Source organism: Pleurodeles waltl, chromosome 7 (genome assembly GCF_031143425.1).
Source record: "Pleurodeles waltl isolate 20211129_DDA chromosome 7, aPleWal1.hap1.20221129, whole genome shotgun sequence".
In the NCBI taxonomy this organism is placed as follows: Eukaryota; Metazoa; Chordata; class Amphibia; order Caudata; family Salamandridae; genus Pleurodeles; species Pleurodeles waltl.
Window position 1 is genome coordinate 276,013,756 of NC_090446.1, and position 22,378 is coordinate 276,036,133.

Sequence of the window (22,378 nt, forward strand, 5' to 3'; positions counted from 1 at the left end):
GCTCCATTGGATTTATGAGATTTGTTCAACTGAGTTATAATGTTGTGTATATAACATGTTTATGCACAGTTTAAGACATATATTTTACACATTTTTTTTGCAGGCAGGCCTTTTTTACACAGAGATCTTACAAGGCAGAGATGTCCATTTACAACAAGCTGCTTGTCTCGCCCTAAAGCATCTGAGAGTAAGTACAGGGTTTATGTTTACTGTACGTTCTCCACGTTCATCCATGTACTCATCATTTGATGATTTGAATCCTGAAAAGGATCAGGGATTTACTCTCCAGTTAATGGCAGTATAAAATTCATTTTAGTGTGAAGTTGGGTGTGGAGCAGATCCCCAGACATTGGTGGTGTTGTAATAGAAAGGCTTGCTGTATGGAGGAAACAATTTTCTTTGTGGAGGAAGAACGTGCCAGTGCGTGGATGGGAAGCGCAGTTATGCACTGGATCCAAATGCACACGTGGCAATGCCTCCACATTGTTATAACACCAAATTAAATTATTTTTCCAGGAGTATTCCTGGAAACCGATAACTCACATGTTCTATGCCTTTCCCTGCGAGGAAGAAAACGAAAAAGCTTACAAAGTACAATTATGCTGTTTTATGGCATTTTCAAGCACATTTGTACTATATGTATAATTATACATACAATCTTTACAAAAGGTTTTCCAGAGTATTTGTTGATTTGTTGCACATGACACAGTGTCCCAGTAGTATTCCTGGAGTGCAGACTTTCGAATTTCTTTGTTACTCAGTCACTATAATGTAAACGCATACACATTCTATGTACAGAACACGGCAGCATTCAGAAGGCAGGTGACATTTTTGTAAATGTTTAAAGTTGTAAATCTAGTTATCTTCTACTCGTGCATTCAGATATTTACTTTGTATTCATGTATTTAATCTAGCCTTAAGAATTCAAAAATCTCCGTTGTTTTAGCATAATCTTATTGTTAAGAACTCGTGAACAGTATCTCTACTTCCTGCTCAATGTCGGAAAAAAACAAAAACAAAATGAACAAGGTCAAAATGATCTCAGCATTTGAGAGCAATAGTAAGCTTGACTAATGTTTTCCATAGCAAGGAAATTGATGATATTTTCTGTGGAGTAAACACTGGGCCAAGAGAGGTTCCTGGTAGCACAGTCAATGTCATTGCCATAGCCCCTTTAGCAACATATTTCCATATATGGAAGTCACAGTGCCAGGAATCAATATAATGACATATCAGGTGAAACAGAGTGCAAGGAATAAGGTAAATTGAGTCCTAATGTCTAGGTCCTCATCTTAATACAAGGAGACTCAGATCCCACCTTATGTGACCCGTGCAGTAAGGTATGAAATTACATGTGTAAATTACATTCATTAGAAACACTGTGATACTATATTTTTTTTTGTTTAATGGTAAATTAGACTCATCAATTATACTAACCATACATATAAAACTGTACATGAAATATAAAGGTGCAATTGGGAAAAAAGGAATACAAATCTGATTTCAATTCTTTGCCTCTGCAACGGATTCGCCTCTATCTGTATAGCAGAAATGTTTTTGCACCAGAGGATAATTGAAAAACATGATAATGGGACAACTGTTTATTGCTGTTTTGTGTTTGTGAATCATTTACACATGTAATAGAAATGAAAAGAAAGACAACACAATACGTTAAAACATATTTAAAAAAAGGAAAGATAGAGCAAACTGTTTTTGCAAATTTTTGCTAAACAAATGAAATTAAGTTATTTTTCTCAAGGTTAGTCACATCTTTTTCTTTCAGCCAGGGAGCGCTTTGGCATAATTAATCGCTGGGCCAATGCTAAACATTCAGACAGATTGTTTTGCCGGCAGATGGTTTTACAAGCATAATAGTCATTCTTTAACTAAGAAAACCTGCTTCACGAAAACAGGAAAAAGCAAGTGCAGGCTATTTTACACTGTGCTGGTAGTTGTGAAATAAAAGCGGAACAAACTGATTTTGCCCTAATACAGTGCTATCTTTCATGCTTGAACAGCAGAGCAAAAGTACTTGTTCGGCTTTATATACAAGCACAGCAAAAATATGGATGTGTGCCAAATGTGCCTTTGCAAAAAATATTGTTTGCTCCCTTTCTTGTAAAAGAAAGAAGCACGGCTGCACCCTTTTGATGTAAGCTAGATGTCGAGATAGGTGTGAATGCTATCAACTAACCACCACTGTGCGTGTGGAAAAGTAGTCCAAAGGAGGCCAGTTACGCCGGAGGACTTGATTTCTCACAGCCCCTTGATTTGCAAGCACGCACAACACCGAGTCATACAAAAACCGTTTGACTCCTGCACAGCCACTATATACAGCGTGGACAGAGTGCAGACCCCAGAGGAGACTAGTTACCCCAGTAGGTTTCCCAAAGTCTCCCAGCCAGCCAACTACCTTGAAATGAAAGAAATCGTTGAGTCCTGCTATGCCCGAGCTAAAGGGAGGCTCGTGTACGCCTAGAAAAGCCAGCAAGAGGGAGGACAGCCAGTCCCTTAATAGGTCATTTTATTAAAGTGATGAATGTTTTCATCTCTGAATTCATTCACTGGGATATACCCCCATCCTTTGCTTTCCTGATTAATCTGTTTTGCGTCACCAAATAAAATGTGGTGGGCCTAATCAAAGTGTGGCTATCGATTGAACAGCCTGTGCCTCAGAAGTTTAACATCGTTGGCTCAGATTTGCTAGATTCTCACGCAGTGCAGCGGGCAAAAAATATGCGCTGCATGAGAAGTAAGAGAGTAGGAGAGTGCCATATTTAATATGGCTCTCCCCTCTCCCTAGTACTAGCTGCCATGCACCACGCACACACCTTTGTACCATAGTGCAAGGGTGTGTGCCTTAGTCTGGCATGGTTTTTGTACGGTGGTACCCTTCCAGTACAAAAACTATGCTCTGACACACTTTAAAACTTTTCCTGCTTTGTATGTGTGCTGCACAGTGCAGCACACATGCAAAGTGGGACAAAAAAGGAGAAATTTCTCCTTTTAACGCCTGTTTTGGTGCAAAAGTGAATAGGTAAAAAAAGATTTTGCATCGATTTGCGTCACTTTTGTGATAGGGTGTAAAATCTTAGTAAATATACACCTAAGGGTACTATTGCTCATGCTGCCTAGGGGGTGGGGCCCTAGAACTAAGTACGGCCCTCAAGACAATCAGGTGTGCCGTTAAAGTGTGATTATCTGGCAAGGACCTCCGTTGCCTTAATGTTTTTACATTTTACAACTGTGGTAGAATGAGCCATTTTTGCCATTTTTACTATGTGTATATTTAAACATTATATATATATATATATATATATATATATATATATGTTCAATGGCATGTGTAGCTGCAGATACACATGCTGTGCACTGTTCCTGCCATCTAGTGTTGGGCTTGGAGTGTTACTAGTTGTTTTTGTTTGAAGAAGTCTTTTCGCGTCACGGGACCGAGTGACTCCTCCCTTTCGGCTCCATTGCGCATGGACATCGACTCCATCTTAGATTGTTTTCTTTACGCCATCGGGTTCGGACGTGTTCCTCTTCACTCTGTGATTCGAATCGGGAAAGTATTAAAAACCTCAAAAAAGCATCGGTATTGTTTGCGTTCGGGAAAGATCTTCTATCGACACATCAACACCGACGAGTCAACCGTTTCGTTGGCCCTTCGGGGCTTCCGTGCCCAGCCGAGGCCTGGATGCCCGACCACACACACTTTGTCGAAGCCTCATGGACCGGACCCCCTTCTGTTTCTGTCCGACGTGCCGCGCTAAGTATCCATACACAGACCAGCATCGGGTCTGTAATCTGTGTCTGTCACCGGAACACAGAGAAGATACTTGCGAGGCCTGTGAGGCCTGCAAGTCCTTTCGGTCAAAAAAGACCTTGAGAGATCGGAGGGCGAGGCGCTTGCAGATGGCGTCGAAATCATCAGAACACCTTGACGTCGAAGAGGAGGAAATGGCTATCTCCATCCAGGGATCGGACTCGGACGACTCCGACAGAGACCGACCGCCTACAGCAGGCCAAAAAGTGAGTACGCCTGCCCCGACCCAACCCCAAACTCAACTGAAAAAACATAAGGCCTCGGGGACGCCACTGCCTGAAGGCCATGACTCAACCCATCAAAAAAGCGGTGACCAAGCAACACCTTCGGCACCGAAAAAAGCCAAAATCGTGCCGAAGTCTTTCGACTCGAGCCGAGAACCCGGCGTAGAAAAAAGTCGACATCGCCTTGTCGAATAGACTAAGCCTCAAAAGAGCCTTTCGGAGCCGAGGCCAACTATCAACATGGGCATTTTGGTGCTGAGAAAACCGGCTTCGGAGCCGAAAAAGACCTCTTACACAGAGGTTCATGGGCTCTCCAAACAACTAAAGGAGAGGCACAGATTTGAAGAGGAGCTGGACATTGAAGAGTATGACCAAACACAGGCACGGATACAGATCCATAAGGATACTGGAAAGATCCAAACTGCCCCTCCTCTCAAATTCAAGAGAAAGCTGCCTTTTCAACCACAAACAGAGACTGATCAGCCAAGAGCTAAAGTGGCTAGGGAGAAATCACCAACTCGCCATTTTTCGCCATAACTTTCTCCCCTGCATTCGCCACAAAGGAAGGGTCACCAATTGGCACGCCCACTGCACAGTCACCCACACATACTGTGCAAACGCAAGATGATGTAGACCCCTTGGACCTCTACGATCCCCCTGTTTCGGACAATAGCCCTGAGTGCTACCCCTCAAAACCATCTCCACCGGAGGATAGCACCTCGTACACCCAGGTATTGGCCAGGGCTACTGCATTCCATAATGTCAGTATGCATTCTGAGCCATTGGAGGATGACTTCCTCTTCAATACCCTGGCCTCCACGCATGTATCATACACAGCAAGTGTTTCAAGAGCCAGTAAAGGGAAGAGCCATTAAACCACGGGTGGAAAAAAATACAAACCACCCCGTCGGACCCAGTGTTCATTACGCAGCAGCTCCCACCAGACTCTGTAGTGGTTGGTGCCGCAAGGAAACGAGCAAACTCATAATCATCGGGAGATGCACCACCTCCAGATAAAGAGAGTCGCAAATTTGAGGCAGCGGGAAAGAGAGTGGCGTCGCAAGCTGCCAACCAATGACGTATCGCAAATTCACAAGCCCTCCTCGCCCATTACGACTGAGCTCACTGGGATGAAATGAGTGACATCATCCAGCATCTACCTAAAGAGTATAAAAAACGGGCTCAACAAGTGGTAGAGGAAGGGCAAGCAATTTCGAACAATCAAATTCGTTCGGCACTGGATTCCCCTGACACTGCCGCAAGAACTGTGAACACGGCAGTCACAATTAGGAGACATGCTTGGTTCAGATCCTCAGGATTCAAACCTGAGATAGAGCAGGCAGTATTGAACTTGCCATTTAACCAGCGGCAACTGTTTGGGCCACAAGTGGACACAGCCATCGAAAAGATGAAGAAAGACACTGACACGGCCAAAGCCATGGGCACGCTCTACTCGTTCCAGTATATAGGGGCATTTCGGAAACTGCAATTTAGGGGAGGTTTCAGACAGCAACCTTCAGAGGCACCCACCTACCAATCCCAATATCAGAGAGGGGGGTTTCGCGGATTCTTCAGGGGACAATTCCCAAAATCAAGGGGAAAGTTTCAGCCCACCAAGCAAGCCCCTAACAACAAAAAGTAGGGGGAAGACTAACACTTTACCACAAACATTGGTCAGACAACCACGGACACATGGGTCCTTTCAACTATCCAACATGGTTACAGCATAGAATTCACACATTTCCCTCCAGATATTCCCCCAAGAGCGCACAAATTGTCAGCACAACATCTAGACATGTTACAAATAGAGGTACAAGCACTATTAACAAAACAAGCCATAGAACTAGTACCTCACCAGCAAAAAGGAACAGGGGTTTATTCCCTATATTTCCTTATTCCCAAGAAAGACAAAACTCTAAGACCAATTTTAGATCTCAGGACATTAAACCTTTTCATCAAATCAGAACACTTCCACATGGTCACACTACAAGATGTAGTCCCCTAACTAAAACACGGAGAATACATGGCAACACTGGATCTAAAAAATGCGTATTTCCATATACCCATCTATCCATCTCACAGAAAATACCTCAGATTTGTCATACAGGGCAAACATTACCAATTCAAGGTACTGCCCTTCGGGATAACAACAGCACCCAGAGTATTTACAAAATGCCTCGCTGTAGTAGCAGCTCATATAAGGGGACATCACATGCACGTATTCCCATATCTTGACGATTGGCTAATAAAAACCAACACTCAACACTGGTGTCAAAATCACACGCAGTATGTAATAGATAGCCTACACAGACTAGGCTTCTCTATAAATTACCAAAAATCCCACTTACAACCATCCCAACTACAACAATACTTGGGAACAACACTCAACACACAAAGAGCAATTGCCACTCCAAATCCGCAGAGAGTTTAATCATTTCAAACTATGGAGTCAAACATACAACCAAATCACCATTACACAGTCAGATTTGTCATGAAACTCCTAGGCATGATGGCATCATGCATCGCTATTGTCCCAAACGCGCGGCTACACATGCGTCCCTTACAGCAGTGCCTAGTAAAACAATGGACGCAGCCACAGGGTCAAGTTCAGGATCTAGTGTTGATAGACCGCCAAACACACTATTCGCTTCAATGGTGGAACCCTGTAAATTTAAACAAAGGACGGCCATTTCAAGACCCTGTGCCTCACGCCATTCTCACAACAGATGCTTCGATGATTGGGTGGGGGCACACCTCAACAATCACAATATACAAGGACAATGGGACAATCAACAAAGACAATTACACATAAATCACTTAGAACTGCTAGCGGTCTACCTAGCACTAAAAGCTTTTCAACCCTTTCTAGTTCACAAACACATTCTTGCAAAACAGGCAATATGACAACAATGTACTACCTAAACAAACAGGGACACACACACTCATCACAACTATGCCTCCTAACACAAAAAAATTGGCATTGGGCAATTCACAACAACATTCGCCTGATAGCGCAATATATACCAGGCATTCACAATCAGTTAGCCGACAATCTCAGTCGAGATCACCAGCAAACTCACAAGTGAGAAATACATCCCCAGATTCTACAAGAATACTTTTACCACTGGTGAACACCAGACATAGATCTGTTTGCAACAAAACAAAACGCAAAATGCCAAAACTTCGCATCCAGGTACCCACACCCTCAGTCCAAGGGCAATGCTCTATGGATCAATTGGTCAGGGATATTTGCTTACGCTTTTCCACCTCTCCCACTCATTCCTTTCCTAGTCAACAAACTGAGACAAAACAAACTCAAACTAATACTCATAGCACCAACCTGGGCTCACCAACTGTGGTACACCACACTGTTGGACCTCTCAGTAGTACCTCACATCAAACTCCCAAACAGACCAGATCTGTTAACACAACACAAACAACAGATCAGACACCCCAATCCAGCATCGCTCAACCTAGCAATCTGACTCCTGAAGTCTTAGAATATGGCTATCTAAACCTTTCAAATGAGTGTATGGAAGACATTAAACAGGCAAAGAACCGACAACAAGGCATTGTTATGCTAATAAATGGAAAAGGTTTGTTTTCTACTGCCAAGCAGACCAAATCACACCGTTAGATGCCTCCATACAAAACATTGTGAGTTATTTACTACACCTACAAAAAGCAAATCTTGCTTTTTCTTCCATCAAAATTCATCTCACTGCAATCTCTGCTTACCTGCAGATTAAACATACAATGTCACTTTTTAGAATTCCAGTTATTAAAACCTTTATGGAAGGTCTCAAAAGGATCATACCTCCAAGAACCCCACCAGTGCCCTTGTGGAATCTTAATATTGTACTTACACGACTCATGGGCCCACCTTTTGAATCCATGCATTCTTGCCAAATCAAATTCTTAACTTGGAAGGTAGCATTTCTAGTAGCCATCACTTCACTACGAAGAGTTAGCGAAATACAAGTGTTCACTATCGAAGAACCATTTATACAAGTACACAAACATAAATAAAAAAATTCTGCCAAAAGTCATTTCACCGTTTCATTTAAACCAAACTGTGGAGCTCCCAGTCTTCTTCCCACAGCCAGACTCAGTAGCAGAAAGAGCACTGCATACATTAGACATCAAAAGAGCACTAATGTATTATATAGACAGAACAAAACCATTTCGTAAAACTAAGCAATTGTTCGTTGCTTTCCAAAAACCACATGCTGGTAACCCTATATCCAAACCGGGCATAGCCAGATGGATAGTCAAATGCATACAAACCTGTTACCTCGAAGCTAAAAGAGAGTTACTCATTACACCAAAGGCACACTCCACCAGAAAGAAAGGAGCAACAATGGCCTTTCTAGGTAACATACCAATGACAGAGATTTGTAAGGCAGCCACTTGGTCTACACCTCATACCTGTTTACCAAACACTACTGTGTATATGTGTTAGCAACACAACAAGCCACAGTAGGACAGGCTGTACTAAGAACATTATTTCAAACGACTTCAACTCCTACAGGCTGACCACCGCTTTGGGGAGGATTACTGCTTTGTAGTTTATGCACAGCATGTGTATCTGCAGCTACACATGCCATTGAACGGAAAATGTCACTTACCCAGTGAACATCTGTCCGTGGCATGTTCCGCTGCAGATTCACATGCGCCCTCCCACCTCCCCGGGAGCCTGTAGCCATTTAAGTTGCAATTATAAATTGTATATATATGTAAATAAACATTCATTTAGCACAAACTATGTACATACATATCTATTCCATTGCATGGACATCTTTAGTATTCTCATTCTACCACTCCTACCTCACCCTATGCCGGAAAGAAAACAATCTAAGATGGAGTCGATTCCCATGCGCAATGGAGCCGAAAGGGAGGAGTCACTCGGTCCTGTGACTCGAAAATACTTCTTCAAAGAAAAACAATTTGTAACACTCCGAGCCCAACACTAGATGGCAGGAACAGTGCACAGCAAGTGAATCTGCAGCGGAACATGCCACGAACAGATGTACACTGGGTAAGTGACATTTTATATATATATATATATATATATATATATATATATATATATATATATATATATATATATATATTCACTGAAAAAAAGACAAAAATTACAGGGACATTTTAGTTAAGTTGACATTTTACCTGCACAAAATCATAGAAATTCAGCAGTTGGGTTTCGGTGCATGTGGGAAAGATGGCTATAGGGCTGTCTGAAGGCCAGATCCTGAGGCCAACACCTGTGGTGCACGGGCGAAGGCTTCACGCAGCTTTGGTTATATAAATGTGCACTAATAAAACAATAGAAATTCACTGAAAAAAACAAATGTTACTGGGACAATATAGTTAAGTTGACGTTTTACCCATACAAAACCACAGAAATTCAGCAGTTATAGTTATACTTACAGTTATAATTATGTTAAGAAACTGTCATTGCTTAAAGTTACTTTAAAGCACGGGTTGTAGTTTCTTTAAGCATAATGATAAGTATAACTATAACTGCTGACTTTCTTTGGTTTTGTGTGGGTAAAACGTCAACGTAACTATATGGGATGCAATGGGTGTTTTTTTTTTTATTTGTTCTCTAAATTTGTGGCTGTACCACGGATTTATACAAGGGGCCACGCTGAGACCTAAGGAGAAGCCACAGATCGGACAAAGGAAAGGGCAATATTTGTTACTTTGAGGTGTCCCCAACGAGCCCTCTATGTGTCCTGTGGTGTCAGGATACCTGTATCCTGACCCTTTATATTTTTTTGCACTGTTATTTTCAACCCCCCAGTTGAGGCAACAAATAAAATGGAGGCTACACCTTTTCTATAAGGTTTCAACCAGCCAATTAGGGCCTTGCTTTTCCCCCAGATCCACCACAGGTGCTTGGTCCCTATATATCTATATTTTTTTACCTTAAATAACTCCACAGACGGATTTACACCAATCCCAAAAAGCACAATCTGCGGACCAAGATCTAGCTTCCTGCCAAATTTGGTGTAATTCCGGTCAGTGGTTTGGGCTGTAGCCGTGTCAAAAAAATGCAAAATCCCCATTGACACAGTATGGGGAAAAAGTGTTTTGAAACCCCCCTTTATTCACAGCTCCTGTTTGACAGATCACCCCGAAACTTTCAAGAAACCATCTAAAATGAGTGTTGTATTAGTTTTGAAAAGTTTGTGAAGATTCGTCAAGTGGCGCCAAAGTTATTTTCAAAACAAAAAATGCTCCATCTATGGAAAAAAGTGGTCTTAACTATACCTACCACCAATAGGTGTTTATATATATATATATATATATATATGTATATATATATATATATATATATATATATCAAAATAAGCAGGTGATACTCGCACACTCAGGGTTCAAGGGAAAGCAAAAATTATTTTAATACAAACAAAACGCGTTTTGGCTGACACAGCAGCCTTGGTCACGTTATTAAAACTAGCCAGTACAGTAGGTAATTATAGTTATGACCTAGTTTCCATAGACAGAGCATTTTTTGTTTTGCTAATAACTTTGGCGCTGTTTGACGAATCTTCACGAAATCTCCGAAACCAGTGTCCTGGTTACTTCAGCTGCTGTCTGGAAAGTTTCGGGGTGATCCATCAAGTGGGGGCAGGGGAGAATGGGGTCCCATTATGTGTTTTCTCCTTGCAATTTCTCATAGGGATTTTAGACACCACTACAGCCTGAACCACTGAATAGAATTACACCATATTTGTCAGAGAACTAGATCTTGGTCCAGATCAAGCATTCCATCCATCAATTTTTGTATACTTTTGTATGTCACCCCAAGTGGGACAGGTATATCCAGACGTGGGTCCCATGCATAGTGTGTCACTGGAGCCAAGCTGTACTCGGCTAATGGGCCCATAGGTAGGGTGAAACCGGTCCTCGTTTGCTTGTGTTCCAGTTTAGAGCAGACATGGCTTGGCAGTTCAGGCTGAACTGTTTCTTTTGGAGCATGGTCAAGATTGATTTACATGTAGCTGGGTGTAAACTGCGATGACATGGTTTGCAAAAATCGATGGGTTGGGATGCAACTCTGAATAATTACCAGTGTTTCAGATTAATTCAAACATTCCATCCATCACTTTTTTGTATACTTTAAAATTTGAATGCAGTATTTTACCTCTTCACCTACTCAGGATAATGTTATTGTGTATGAGTCGAAATCTTCAAGCTCTCAGACCTCATGTGATTGTTGTGCCTGGTCCTCCTATAAATGTCTTCTTGTGGGGGATCATTACTTCTATTTTGAGCAAGAAATCTAGAAAAGCACCTGATCTGCACAAAATACCTTCAGACTTGCTATTATGGGAACCCTATATCTGCAGTCTTTACAGCCAGCTAATCTCAAACGCTATAACTCCAGGTCTCTATTTCACACAAATGGCTTGGGCAGAAATAACAAACAATTTGTAACAAAGAGGTCTATATTATGATCTTGTTAGCTACTGCACCATAAGTTTAATTGCCAATATCTATTAGAAATCTTTTGTTAAATGGCATGAGACAAATTGAAGACCTGGTTGAGTGATACCGACATTCCCTCTCTTTTAAAAGTAAGGTTCATGTTGAAGATTGGTACCATTAATTAGGTCTTTCCCTTTGGTCTTAATTCAGTGCTTTAAAAGGTGTGTTGAAAAATTTAGTAGTGTTGATAAAAGAAACGCTTTATGTGGTGTTTGTTTCTGCATTCGACTTTAGATATTGTTCCTAGTTTATTGCTGTAGAAGACCTTTGCTGCTATGGGCATGCCAGAGAATTTACCTTCTCTAACTGCCTGCCTTTATTCCAATGATGATGCTAAGGTTTGATGGAGCAATATGGAAAACAACTAAGTCTACCATGGTCTATAAGAGAGTTCAACAGGGATGTTTTATCACCAGCACTTTTTATGTTATTTGTTATTGAAGCTTCTGGCTGGCAAAATTATATACCTACTTTAATTGGGTAGAATATTTGTGTCTTTCTCTTTGTATATATATCCTTCACAGGTACTATATTCTTGGATCCTACAACTTTAGAAAAAGTTACTGAGTTTGAATTACTTCGGAATCAAATTGGGGGATAGGTTGTCTTAGTCACCTCAGATACTCAAGACTTTATTTGATTTTTTTGTGCATGGAATAAATGCAACAAGCAATTTAATAGTAATGTGATTTTCAGAAAATGTATTGTTTTGAACAGTAGATTTGATTTGGTTTGGTTATCCCAGACAAAACAAAGCTATATCTTGTTCAAAACTACTAGATAACAACAGGCTTCAAACCACTCATCATATTTTCTAAGTTCAAGAAAACTGTCATGCCATGATAGAAAACAACATCAGCTTATCTCTAATAGAAGTCTACTTTATTTATGAAACAGGTAAAAGAAAGCATTGAACAAATTGCTTGCCTCTGTCAATCCGAAGTCGAGGAAGTGCGGATCACTGCAAGAGGGACAGTCATGGCATTCGGTAAATAACCTCATTTGAAATCTTAACAGGATTGTAGGAGGGACCTTATGAGAATTAAGAGACTTGTGACCAATTTGAGCATTTGATCTTGAGACACTATCTAGAAAAAAAGCTGAACTTTCAGGAACAGGAACTTTGTTGATTAGATATACTGGCATATTAGGGATTTTAACTGAGAAAGAAATAAATAGATGGTGATCAGCCATCTTTTGTTGTCCTGTAGAATATTCCAGTGGCAATAACTAAAAGTAGGTGTCTTGGGCGATCACCGCCACTGAAATAATAGTCATTGGTCGACCTGCTGTAAAAGACAGGATGCAGTTTTTTGTATCCTAATTCCAAGGCTAACAGTCTAAAGGAAATCAAAAGTCTCTGTGTAAATGTTCTTTAGAATAAGTAAATTCAGACATATATATTTAAAATATGACTTTATGGCATCTAGTATTAATATTTGTTGAATTTGATGGCAGTTAAGAAATATAAGAGACAATAATGTACAACATTTTTACTGATTCCACAAAACCCACATTATGGTGGATGTCTCGATGAAAAGAATTTGTATCCTTTTTCTGTTTTTGTTTTACAACAGGAAAATTAGATAGGTTGCAGGCAGAGCCTGAGATCCACTTGAACTCTCTCTACCCTTACATGATTTTTTTTTCTATAGTCCTCATAGTGACTTCACAAGGGCTAAGGTGGCAACAGGGTCAAGGCCTGAAGGGGAACCTCAAGCATGGAGGGACCCCCCCAGGACCACCACATCAGCTTACTAACTGCACAAGACCAAAACAAGTTTCTGCCAGTAGCATCTGGCAGTGGGCAGGTCAGCCACCTAACCCATCATACTTGTAGAGAGAGGACTTTGGAGAACTCTTAATCATTGAACTTCATTGGTCTGTGACATGACCATAAGGGCCTACCTCTGTGAATTACACCAGAGTCCCAAAGCTCCCAGAACCTATTCCTCTTGTCAGAATGGCCACTCTGATCAAAATGGTACAAATTCGTGATTGATGCCTACCATTGGTGCAGTGATGGAGCCGTAGGGAGACTACATTTCAAACATATCTCCCGGCGAGCTAAGAGAATCAATAGTAACAATAAGGACCTTTGGTGTCTGTGGATCTCTTGGCTTTGCCATTCACCATTAAGCACCCCAAATATTACCAGAGAGAGGCTTACCTTGGCTGCTGGACTAATTACATCCATAAGCATCTTACCCACATCTTGCCAGAATTAGTGAAACATAGGGCACTATTATCCACCCTCTCTTCATCGCAGCGGGACAGTTCTCCTTGAGCTTCCTCAAGGCTGTCAAATTCTCCGGAGTCCAATAAGCCCTATGCAGTGTGAACAAATGGTTTTTCTTAAAGGAAGCTGAGTTGATGGTAGCCCAATGCGCAGACATTGATACTTGCCAGAGCGTGGTGATGTCCAGAGATGGCAGGTCCTTCTCCATTTTTTTCCAGCAAGAGAGGACACTCCTCCCTTCCAGCCTCTACTAGCATCCAATACATAGAGCAACCTCTTTACGATAGGTGAGCCTCTGAAGCAGTTTCTTTTCCCAGAAATCCTTCCTTTGTCCTTTTTTAGGTAGAGCACACAACCAACTTGCAAGCTGATAATATTTGAATTTGGAAACAAAACATCCCTCTTGCTCAGTAAATATGGATCAAGGCAACAAAATGTGATCTTATAGGATTTGGCCCCACTTCACACATCCCATCTCCTCTAGGGGAATAGATAGTTTATCTTGAAGACATTCAGGGGTGCCTGGCGAGTCCCAAATATGAGCCAGGGTACTATAGTAATCCCTAGGACTTGGCGAACCTGAAACCATAACTTGCCATCAAGATATTTTGGCTGGCCATATTTGAATACAAAATTATCTCGTGCCTCAATAACCTTCTCATGTTCTTTAGCTGAAATGCCAAATAATATTTGTGAAGATCTGGACTTGCAATGCTTCCTTGCTTTCTCCTCTTACACAGCTTTTGCCATGCAATTCGAGCTCCTTGTGATGCCCATACAAATGAGGTCAGCTCACCCTGTAGCTTTTTAAAACAGACTGGCATAAACTCTAAAGGAATCACATTAAACATGAAAGTAAACTTTGGCAAAATACCGATCTTCAAAATATTCAATCTTCCAATGAAGGAGAGCAGAAGACCAGTCCACACTTTTTATAGTTTCTTAGTAGCTGACCATACCTTATTAAAGTTGACCTGAGTAACCTCATTCAAATTGGCTGTAATCTGTACTCCCAAGTATCTTATCTCCTGTTTAATCAGAAGGCATTGTAGGTAATATTCCAGTGCATAATCTCAGTCTTTTGTTGATTTACTGAATAACCTGACACCCTCCCAAACTCCTCTAAGGAGTGTAGAATGTGTGGGAGTGAACCAACCAAACCCTTAGTGTATATCATTAGATCGTCCATGTAAAGTGCTACTTTCTTCTCCCACCCTCAATATTGAAAGGGAGCGATGTTTAAATTCTGTCTAATCTTAATTGCCAAAGGCTCAATGAACAGATTAAAAAGGAGGGGAGAGAGTGGGCAATCTTGAAGGGTCCAACTTCCGATTTTACTTTGCTGAGAAAGATTACCTCTAATCAGTATTTTTGCCACAGGGTTCTTAAATATGGCCCTAATTGCTCTAGAACAAATATCTCCGAATTTATAAAGGTCAATGACCATATGCAGAAAGGGCCAGCTAAGTTGATCGAATGCTTTAGCTGCATCAAAGGTAAACACCACCAGGGGAAGATTGTCCTGGAGTGCCAGATCTATAGCATCCAGTAAATTGTGCATTAACTCATAAACCTGTCTTCCCTTAATAAAGCCCTTCTGGTCCTCATGAACCAATGAACCAACCACCTTTTCAAGCCTCTTTCATAAAATATGGGTGTAGATCTTATGGTCTGAACACAATAACAAAATGGGTCTATAGGATTTGCATAGTGCCGGATTCTCATTAGGTTTCAAGATTAAACTAATAATGGCCTCGTCCCACGACTTTGGCGCCTCCAGACCTTTAATAAAAACATCATTGATTAACTCCAACATGATTGGGGCCAACTCTTTGAGTGAGATATAAAGTTAATTGTGTAGACTAACGGGACATGGTGCCTTCCCTCTCTTTAAACTCTTTATAGCCTCATATACATCTTTCATATTAATCTAGGCTTCCAGCTCGTATTTCAATTTTTCTTCTAGGCCAGGGAGGAGGCTGCCACTCAGAAATTCCCTAATCTGATCCCCTGTAACCTCTAATTATTCTGTATACAACTTCTGAAAAAAGGAGTAAAAGCATATTCTATCTCGCCATCCCCTGTGGAATTACAACCTATGTCTTCATTTATGATAGATGTAATATTATTCCTTGTCTGCACTGCCTTCGTTTTTCAAGCCAGAAGTTTACTGCACCTCTCCCTGTACTCATTATGCTTGAATCTGCTACTTTCCCACCTTCTTCAAGTATTGGTTTCCAAAAAAAGAAAAACATCAAGGTCTGTTCTAGCCCCCTTTATCTCACCATCCAGCTTAAGTGATTGGTGTTCATTCAAAACCGTAAAGGCCTTATGTTGCAGGTCTTATATAACAGATTCAAGCTCCCTTATCTGTTTCCTCTCTTCTCTATGTGTGTGGGCAGCCATGCAAATTAGCCTGCCCCTCATAGAGTCCTTCAAGCTCAGCACCGCCGGGGCCTCGTCCAACCTCACCTCAAGCGCCCACATACGCCAAGCGACAACCACCGAGAAAGAAACCCACGCCAGGTAAAATCTTGCAATTGCAGAGTATGCGATGCGCAGAGGTTGCCCGGGTTCTGAGAGTTCCTGACCTGGCTATTTAGTCAGCTGCCATGTTCCCCCACTCTTGCTCCCTACCCTTATATGCAGTGCTTAATTTGAGCAGGTGGTTTCCGGTGCGGGGCACCAGCACTTACTTTTGAGGGCAAGCACGAAATTTTCAGCCTCAAGCATTTACTGCGAGCAAAAGACACATATGGGATAGATGGAAGAAGAGAAAAATGAAAAAACGTCACAAAGGTGGAAACAGAAAGCTGCAAGAGTGAGCTGAAGCGGCAGGGAGTGGCTTTAAATGGATTAAAGAGGCCCGAGGTGGTTTCAGGATTACGTGCCTCTGTATTCCGTGCTCGCACATTTAATTGCAGCAGCCATGTGTTTCAGAGGAGAGCTTTGGGTACCGACACTTTTTTATTTATAAATTATGCACTGCTTATCTGATGTCGTGAAAGAAATGTGTCTTCATCAAGACTTTTCAGTTCCAAGGCTGAAGCTGGTATTTCCTATGCATTTTGAAAATCATATATCCAGGAAAACTAAAATAGTTTTCAAATATAATATTTTTTAACTATTGAGGATCCTATCCATGTACATCCCTTGCAAAGCCTAGAATGCGGTAGAGGTCTTTCATTGCATCATACAAAGAAAGAGGAGTGGGTGTGGTCAGCAACATATTTTCAGGAAGCTTTGCTTTCTGTTTGAGTGCATGGCATTTAAAGAGTGGAGTCTACAGGTTACAGTTCCTTGTCATTGTCACCCCTCCAAACATAGCCAGAATTATCATGAAGGTAGAGAAATTGTTAGTGCTTAATTTGTACCAGAGGTTACAGGTTTTGGACACCGGGACTCATGTTCAGGGACAAGTACTGATTTCTCACCATCAGACTTTCGCTCATGGGAAGAGAGAAAAGAAGAAAAGAGAGGAGGAATGAGACTGACAAGGACAGAATAACAGTGAGAAAGAGACGAATCAGTAATGAAAAAGAACCTGCAAGAGTGAGAAAATGAGACATGACATTTTTTTCATATAAATTGAAAACTTGAATTGCTAATTTAAGGAATGGTATTTGCCAAAGTGTAAGCTGGCACAGTACTATTTTACCACCTTAGGCAGTGGTCAATGACAGTTTATCGCTAGGAACTTTAAAGAAATTGGCTGTTTAGGGCTGGAAAAAGCAGCATTTGTTGACATCTTTAATTACAAAAGAAGAAAGAACACAAAAACATAATAAAAAGTACAATAACAACTAAAACGTAATAGAACACAGGAAAACAGTCAAAAGAGAGTGTAACTCAAAAACTAGAGTACAATACAACATTAGCACAATAAGGCAGCATAGAAAAACAATTCCCCACCACATCAAAATGCAAAATAACAATTATGCAGAAATATTATTGCCACACACTGACAACTCCACAAGTCTGCTTTTATAATAGTTTACTAAAAAGGCGTGAGCACCATGCACTTCGTCGCCACTAGAGGCATGTAATAGCACCAGTCAAAATGCTTTGTGTTACCAGCCAGGAGGTGGAAGGAAGACTAGGCAGCTTTGGTATCCAGCAAACGGCAGCGCTAGTGATGGGCTCCAAAGAAAAGATTTTGGCATCAGTACTCATTTGTGTTTTTTAGAACATTAAGCCATGGAAACATTGATTTGTGTAATGCACAATTTCTATGAAACCATATATCCATTTCAGTCTGATAGGTACAGAAATTATGGAACAGCAAGGCTTACTTTAGATGCCACTACACAGTAGAACAAATATATTCTTACAGATCTGGCAGGCCGGTCCTATCGTAATTTATTTTTAGAATTACTTTGATTCAATGCTGTCCACTTTTATATAGGTCACTTTCAGTTTATTTAGTTGACATGATATGGAGATATGTTTTAACTGATTATCATTTATCCACAGGAAACAAAGGACGCCAGGCCTCTGAAAAGAAAGACAAACTCTGCAGTGATCTACAAGGCACGTTATATCAGGACGATGAAATTGAGATAACAATCTTTTAAATAGATATGACTGTGGACAGAGAACTTTATAATCGAGAAGCACATGTACGTGTATCATGGCATTCGTAATATGTATATGGAATATGCTTGTATTTTTACAAATGTACAGACATTCCGGTCTAAACCAGAAAAGAACGCATCTTGGTCCTTTGCTCACCAGCGGGGAAATGTTAAAAAGCACAGAGAATGATCAAGGTTTTCTCTTGTCTGAAGACCACACCTGAAACGTGTCCAGAAAAATGCAAGCAGCGTGAACACTTACATAGTAAGATGAAACAAAGAAAAACACACAAATGCTGGCAAGGCTTTGACCAACGAAAACCGCAGACATGTTACCTGCCTCGGAACCAAAAATGATGGATTCAGATGTATGCTGCCCAGTTTAAAGCGCAAAGAAGCACAATTTCACAGTTAATTTGAATGAGCTGTCTGTGAAGTTCATAACTTGTCTAAATGACGAATCTGTGGTTTTCGATAGATTCGATAATGGAAAAGAATAGAAACAAACATTTATTGAGAGGTGTCAAATTAACCCTTTGCGTATGGCGAAGTATGCCTTTTGGTCTTGTCTGGGAAACCGAGAAACAGGGGATTTCCAAGATTCAAAATAGAGCTACTTGGTTAGGCAGATGTGCTTAAAAAATTGTACAATCTCCCCCCAAAAAGAATAGAAGGGAGTTCAAGTGTAAGTGACTAGAATCATCCAACCACACATGAATGCATAAACCTCACGAGAAAACATCTGTAGACTAAAACACTGGCTGCATGAGCCGCACACCAGGCGTGTTGGTTGGTTTCACTGCATCAATATTGTTGCTAAATGGGACAGTGGTAGCACCTTGTCTGTCAAAATGTGCAGTTGTGAAAAACGACTTCTGTAGAGACCTATTCTTAGAAACAGCACAGTTCCCCTGTACCCAGACATCCCTCTTGACTTCCTGCCTCTTTCAAAACCTTGCACCTGTTGTCCACTTTTATTTTATCCAAGGCCTGTTCTTGATATGCTCCACAAGGGCAAAGATGTAAATCACTCAGGTCCACACCATGCAAGTGTTACCAACACATTTTCTATTGTTGAGTAGAAGTGTATTTATTAGGAAAATGTTTTACCATTTCCAGTTGAGTTCCATATATATATATATATATATATATATATATATATATATATATATATATATATATATATATATAGATATATATATATATATATATATATATATATATATATATATATATATATGATAGATGACATGTGTAGCTGCAGATACACATGCTGTGCATTATCCTGCCATCTAGTGTTGGGCTCGGAGTGTTACAAGTTGTTTTCCTTCGAAAAAGTGTTTTCGAGTCACGGGATTGAGTGACTCCTCCTCTTCAGTTCCATTGCGCATGGGCATCGACTCCATTGTTAGATTGTTTTCTTTCCGCCGTCGGGTTCGGACGTGTTTCCTCTTGCTCTGAGATTTTGATCTGGAAAACTCTGGAAAACTCTCTTTTCGGCGGTATTGTATTCATCGTGTTAATATCCTTCCATTAACACAGCAGTACCGTCGGTAAAACAACTTTGTTCGCCCTTCGGGGCGCGCGTGCCCAACTCGGGCCTATTCGGGCCGACTGCGTGGAATCCTCATGGATCGGACTCCATTCCAATTCTGTCCTCGGTGCCACGCGAAGTACACGTACACAGACCAGCATCTGGTTTGCAACCTCTGCCTTTCCCCAGATCATCGGGAAGAAAACTGTGAGGCCTGTCGATCCTTTCGATCGAAAAAGACTCTTCGAGACAGAAGGGCAAGAAGACTCAAAATGGCGTCGAGAAGCGGTGAACATCTCAGCGTAGAAGAAGAAGAACTGATGCAAACCGCAGTCTCAGTTCAAGATTCTGAGTCCGAGCAAGAATCAGAGGAAGACAAACCGGTCACAGCAGATCAACATGTGAGTACGTCTGCCCCTGTACCCTCACAAACCAAAAAGCACAAGGCCTTGGGTACGCCACTGCCAGAAGGCCATGGCTCGGCCCGAAAAAAGACTGGCAGTGACCAACTTACCAGTTCGGCACCGAAAAAGTCCACTCCTCTGAAAACATCAGAAACACCAAAAAGCTCTGTTTCCGACTCAACTAGACACAATTTTTCGGAGTTGAAAATGAGAAAACTAGTTTCGGAGCTGAAGCCTTCCTCCTCATCATCTTTTTCGATCCCGAAAAAGAATGCTTCGGAGCCGAAAAGGCCAACTTATACAAAGGAACATGGAGTTTCAAAGAGACTTAAAGAAAGCCACAAAACCGCTGAAGAGGAGTTAGAGGTACAGCCAATACTAGAAGTTATGGATGAAAGGCAATCCAGGATCCACATCCTTAAGGAAACAGGGAGAATTCTGACAGCACCTCCTTTAAAAACCAAAAGGAAGCTAGCTTTTCTGAAGTAATTGGACACTATTAGAGCACCTCCAGCAAAAGTGCCAAAGCACAACTAGAAACCACCACCTCCTCAATCTTCTCCTCCTCATTCTCCCCACCTACCTCTCCTCCTACTAGCCCTACACCAGTGCGGTCTCCCACTCACTCTTATGATTTACAACAAGACAATGTGGATCCATGGGATCTTTATGACCCAGATCCCATTCCAAGTAACAATCCAGACAGCTATTCCTCTAAACCATCACCACCTGAGGATAGTACTGTCTATAACAAAGTTATAGCTAGGGCTGCAGCATATCATGGTGTCACCATGCATACAGAGCCTCTAGAAGAGGATTTCTTATTTAACACTCTATCCTCAACACATTCCAGATATCAATGCCTCCCGATGCTCCCAGGCATGGTAAAATATGCAGATCAGATATTTAGTGAACCTGTTAAAGCATGCATCACTATACCAAGGATAGAGAAAAAATATAAACCTGCACCCTCTGACCCTGATTAGATCACCCATCAGGTACCTCCTGATTCTGTGGTAGTTAGCGCTGCCAGGAAGAGAGCAAATAGTCAGTCATCAGGAGAGGCATCCCTTCCTGATAAAGAGAGCAGGAAATTTGATGCTGCAGGGAAAAGAGTTGTGTCCCAGGCAGCAAATCAGTGGATAATAGCCAACTCGCAAGCACTATTAGTTTGTTATGACAGAGCCCATTGGGACGAGATGCAAGACATAGTTCAGCATCTCCCCAAAGAACACCAGAAAAGGGCATAACAAGTAGTGGAGGCCATTACTAACAATCAAATACGATCTGCCCTAGATGCAGCAGATACCGCTACTAGAAGTGTCAATACTGCAGTCACTAAACGCAGGCATGCATGACTCAGATCTTCTGGATGCAAACCAGAAATTCAGCAGGGTGTATTAAATATGCTGTTCGATAAAAAACATATTTTTGGGCCAGGAGTAGACACAGCCATAGAAAAATTGAGAAAGGACTCTGACACAGCAAAAGCAATGGGTGCACTCTACTCTGCACCATACCGGGGGTCCTTCCGAAAACCTCAGTTTCGAGGTGGATTCAGACCACCGCCCACTGAGGCATCCACCTCATAGGCAAAGCCAACCTACCAACCGCAATACCAATGGGGTGGTTTTAGGGGCACATATAGAGGACAGTACCCCAGAAATAGAGGAACATTTCAGGCCTCTAAACAGACTCCACAGCACCTAAAACAGTGACTTCTTTTACTCCCTTCCACTCCACACCTCTCCTGTGGGGGGAAGACTACAACAGTTCCACACAAATTGACAAAATATTACCACAGACAATTGGGTGCTATCAATTATCCACAATGGCTATTGCCTAGAATAAATACATACTCCTCCAAATATCGCACCAAGGTCACACAAACTATCCACAGAACACATCATTATGTTGCAAGAAGAGGTCCAATCTCTACTACTCAAACAAGCAATAGAATGGGTGCCACAGTCTCAAATAAGGACAGGAGTTTACTCATTATATTTTCTAATTCCCAAAAAAGATGGCACCCTCAGGCCAATATTAGACCTCAGGGCCCTCAATCTTTACATCCTGTCAG

At 41.4% G+C, this 22,378-nt stretch overlaps 1 protein-coding gene across 4 annotated transcripts in view; it reads left to right on the forward strand.

The window, feature by feature from the left end:
* The window catches only part of RIPOR3 (RIPOR family member 3), a 451,742-nt gene extending 432,892 nt beyond the window's left edge, over positions 1-18,850 (forward strand). For 3 of the 4 annotated variants that reach the window (XM_069243646.1, XM_069243644.1, XM_069243647.1), the window contains 3 exons: positions 104-187; positions 12,445-12,535; positions 18,260-18,850. In XM_069243646.1, coding sequence (XP_069099747.1) covers positions 104-187; positions 12,445-12,535; positions 18,260-18,360 — 276 coding nt within the window. In that variant the 3' untranslated portion in view covers positions 18,361-18,850. The remainder of the gene's footprint in view (positions 1-103; positions 188-12,444; positions 12,536-18,259) is intronic. The other variant, XM_069243645.1, reaches the window with a different exon arrangement.
* Positions 18,851-22,378: the final 3,528 nt, after the last annotated feature.